At 41.8% G+C, this 4,196-nt stretch overlaps 1 protein-coding gene across 1 annotated transcript in view; it reads left to right on the plus strand.

Annotated features, from left to right (window-relative positions):
- LOC107611716 overlaps positions 1-642 on the plus strand; it is a 2,352-nt gene extending 1,710 nt beyond the window's left edge. Inside the window, exon 4 of the mRNA XM_016313614.1 lies at positions 7-642. Coding sequence (XP_016169100.1) covers positions 7-642 — 636 coding nt within the window. The remainder of the gene's footprint in view (positions 1-6) is intronic.

Here is a 4,196-nt window from a genome sequence, read left to right on the forward strand (position 1 = left end):
AAGCAGTATCTACAAACCGAAGACACACCAACAACATCCGCAGACCCTAAAGCATTCAAGAGGCGCGCCACGTCCTTCACATTAATCGGGGTAGACCTATACAAAAGAGGTTTCTCCCAGCCACTCTTATGCTGTCTAAGCAAAGATGAAGCCAAGGTCGTCATGGACGAGGTCCATGAAGGAGTATGTGGGAACCACATAGGGGGAATGAGCTTAGCATCAAAGATAGCCCGAGCAGGATATTATTGGCCAACAATGAAACAAGACTGCATCGAAAAAGTAAGAAGATGCGATAGTTGCCAGAAGCATTCCCCACTAATACACAACCCAACCAAGCTCTTGCACACCTCGGAGGTAAGCTGGCCATTCTACAAATGGGGGCTCGACATCCTCGATCCATTTCCTAGAGCCCCTGGGCAGGTAACATATTCACTTATAGCAATCGACTATTTCTCAAAATGGATTGAAGATATACCCTTAGCCAAAATAGGGGCCGATAAAGTCCGATCATTTATTTGGAAAACTATTATTTGCCGTTTCGGATTACCTCATGCTATTATTACTGACAATGGTTGGCAATTCACCGACCAAAACCTGGCAGAATTTTTACAGGAATTTCGGATTAAACACCATTTCTCATAAGTGGAATACCCACAAACAAATGAACTCGTCGAGGCTGCTAATAAAGTCCTTCTCAATGCACTCAAGAAGAAGCTCGGCGACACCAAAGGAGAATGGGCCGATCTCATTCCTGAAATACTGTGGAGCTACAACACCACAAAATAAACAACAACATAAGAAACACCCTTCCGACTTATTTATGGGGAAGAAGCCATGATCCCGGTAGAGATCACCATGACATCCAGACGAGCCAAACTCACATCAACTGCCGAAAACAACAGCATAAGGCAAATAGAGCTGGATACAATAGATGAAGACAGACATAAAGCGATGCAGGTCATAATACAAAGGAAGTACAACAAAAAAGTCAAACCAAGATGGTTTGCCGAACAAGACCTTGTCATCCGGCGAACGGAAAAAGCAAGGAAACCACAAGCCCATGGAAAGCTTGCCGCAGCATAGGAAGGTCCTTACCGAATCTCAAAAATCATCGGAAAATGAGTATATAGGCTCCAAACAGTACAAGGGACAGACGTCCCTGGCATTTGTAATGTGTCATCTTTAAAAGGTTACTTACTATAAAATGATACAGGCAAGGGGAGGCACTCTTTTTCCTACTCGCAAGGTTTTTCCCACCCTGGGTTTTTCTTGGAAAGGTTTTAATGAGGTCCCCCACCCTATATTATTTCAATGTATACAAATCTACAAATAATAATATAAATATTACAATTCCTATTTGCAAAAGCCAAGTTCACAAACAACAAAAATTCAATAACGCTTAAGTCGTTCACATCAGTCCCATGGAACATAGTCAAACAAAATACAACTATGATTGAAACAAAAAGACCAAAACACAAACATGTAGTCTAATCTGCCCTTTTCTCAATCGATACACTCTCATCCTGGTTCTCGGCCAGTGTTTCATCGTCCATGAGTCGTCCATCACTAACAATCTTCGTAACATCTAGAAGGCTAACGTCGACATCAGAAGCAACAACACCAATCTGGGCAACAGCCCGATCAAAGCCCATAGTGAAGGCAGCCAACACCTCTTCTTCTAATTCCAAAACTCTCGCCTTCAAGGTTTCATTTTCAGAGATCCCAGCCTCCAAATCTCCTTTAAACTTATTATTCTCCACCTCCAAACTTTGAACCTTTTCCTTTAAACTCTTAACATCAGCTCTAAGTCGTTCCAACTTGGAATCCTTATCCTACAATGACTCTTTAAGCTTCTTAACAGCAGCAATGCTATCCCCTTCAAAGATGGCATCAAGCTCAGATGTACGACCTATAGACAATAGGCGGGTACCAATAACCTGCAACGCAGAAACAACAATTATAAAAAGCAAACAAACTTCTCTACCAAAAACAAAAACCAACCAACCTGCAGATACCGCGCGACACCTATCTTCCCCGCCTCGTGAATAATCTTTACGTCAGCGTCAACTTGGGCAACCTCGTCCGCAACAACCATAAAGGGATACCCAGCCGACCATATATAGTTCCTCGGCCCCTCTTTGTAACCATGCAAAATCACTTGGCTTTGGTGAGCAGCTTTAATCTCCTCAGCTGTAAAGACAGCATCATCAGCCTTCGGACCGGTCAAGTTAACAACCCTCGAGAATCCCGTTTTCCTCTTCAAAGGAACATCCTGGTCCACAGCACCTCTTCCCTCTTTCGCCACATTTGTTGATGACCCCTCTTTTTCCTTTTTCTTGGCCTTAAAAACAAAGGCCTTCAGGTTTTCCGTGGTCAGATTCGACGTTTTCTCACTTAAAAACAAGAAACAAATAATCACAAAAGAAACCTCAGCACAGTAACCAAATAATATTACAACAAAGCAAGGATACTTAGATACTCCTCTAAAGCTTCCATGTCCCCTTCAAGCTTCAACAAAACAGGAATAGACAACAACTCCGACGAAGACATAGCAGCCATCAAGAACCCAATAATGTAATCTTCACTTTTTACCCTATCCTCACACTCCAACACTTGCCTCGGTTCAGAAGATCAGAAAATAGGAAACCTCTCCTCCATCAAGGCATCCAGGAAAAACGGATAAAAATCCTCACAAACCTGAACCTTTACAAACATCTATTTAAAGTCCTTAAAAGAGGACTTATACAAGCTGAATACAGCTCGGCCAGGGTGGCTACTCAAATTCACCCAACCTCCTTTCCACACAACCTTCGCCTGGAATAAGAAAAAGAAAACATCTAAGGAAGGATAACATCCTAAATATTCCATTAAGCACTCAAACGCACGAACAAAAGCCCACGAGTTAGGATGCAATTGCGTTGGAGCGCAGTTCAACAACGACAAAACGCCACATTCAAAATCAGTAAAAGGGAACCGAATCCCCAACTCTGTTAACATACAAGTATACACATAGAAGTAGGCCCAGTCATCTCTCCTCTCACACACTCTATCTTCCTTCCCACATGGTAAAAACCCAACTTCCAACCCCTCAGAACCCCTTACCCACCTAGCCTCATTCAATCGAGACAACATCTTTGTAGTACTAAAAACAGAAACCCGGGACTTAATGTCACCATCAACCCAACTGTAAGGATCGTTTTCATCCACAGCAATGCCTTTCCTCCCCATAAGTAGAAGACGACAAAGCCAAACAGAAGTAAAAACAAAAGGAGACAGACGAAAGTACTTACATTTTTTACTCATTCTTTTCCTCAAAACAACAAACTTCAAAGAAGCCTAACAGTCAAGGGACAGGGAGTTACTACGACACAATACCCCACGAAGCCCCTCCACTTCCCCTTAACCACACAACTTTCGCAACCCCATTTCCTGTGCCAAAAAAAAAACTCAAACCCAGCAGCCCAATTACAAGGCTCGCGACACAAAAGCCCAGCAATAGAAACACGTTGAGCTTGGGGGCTCTCCAGGCAACAAACCCACTCCAACAAAGGTCAAACTTCTAAAAGCCGAGAATATAGAAGCTCAACATGTTTCCCATGCTGAACTTGGGGGCTGTGTACCATACCAATATCCTCGGCTAACAAATTAACAACTGAGAACAAATCAAACAAACACTCTACAAACGCCGAAAATCTCGTACCACTCAAACACACAAGCTGATCCCCAATAACGATCTCTATAAAATCGAGCACTACTCAAACGGATATTCTCTAGCTCACTATCTATTTATACTCTGTACTGACTTGAGTGTCAAAATCCTTTTAACAGGTTCCACGTCGAAGTCAACAGTTCCGAGAAGAACACTTCCGAGTTGCTGACTGGCCGTAGCACGAGCTATACCTTAAGAGCATATTCCGCACGGAACAACAATAAAATCAATATATTTCAGAAAATAATTAATAGGAGGATCGTATCTCCAAATAAGAGCAGAAGAGGAAGGAAACAAAATCACAACAGAATCGCAAAGCAATTAATTACCTTAATTTGAAATTTTGTTACCACTTACCACAATTGGTCCTTCCCTCTTCTTCGTCAGTGAGTATAAGCTAAAAAGAAAAAAAAATTAAAATAAAAAATCTCAAAATAACTCAAGTTTTAAATAAAAAATATTTTTTTAAATATGAAGCGAATACACA

This window comes from Arachis ipaensis, chromosome B08, assembly GCF_000816755.2.
Source record: "Arachis ipaensis cultivar K30076 chromosome B08, Araip1.1, whole genome shotgun sequence".
Lineage (NCBI taxonomy): Eukaryota > Viridiplantae > Streptophyta > Magnoliopsida > Fabales > Fabaceae > Arachis > Arachis ipaensis.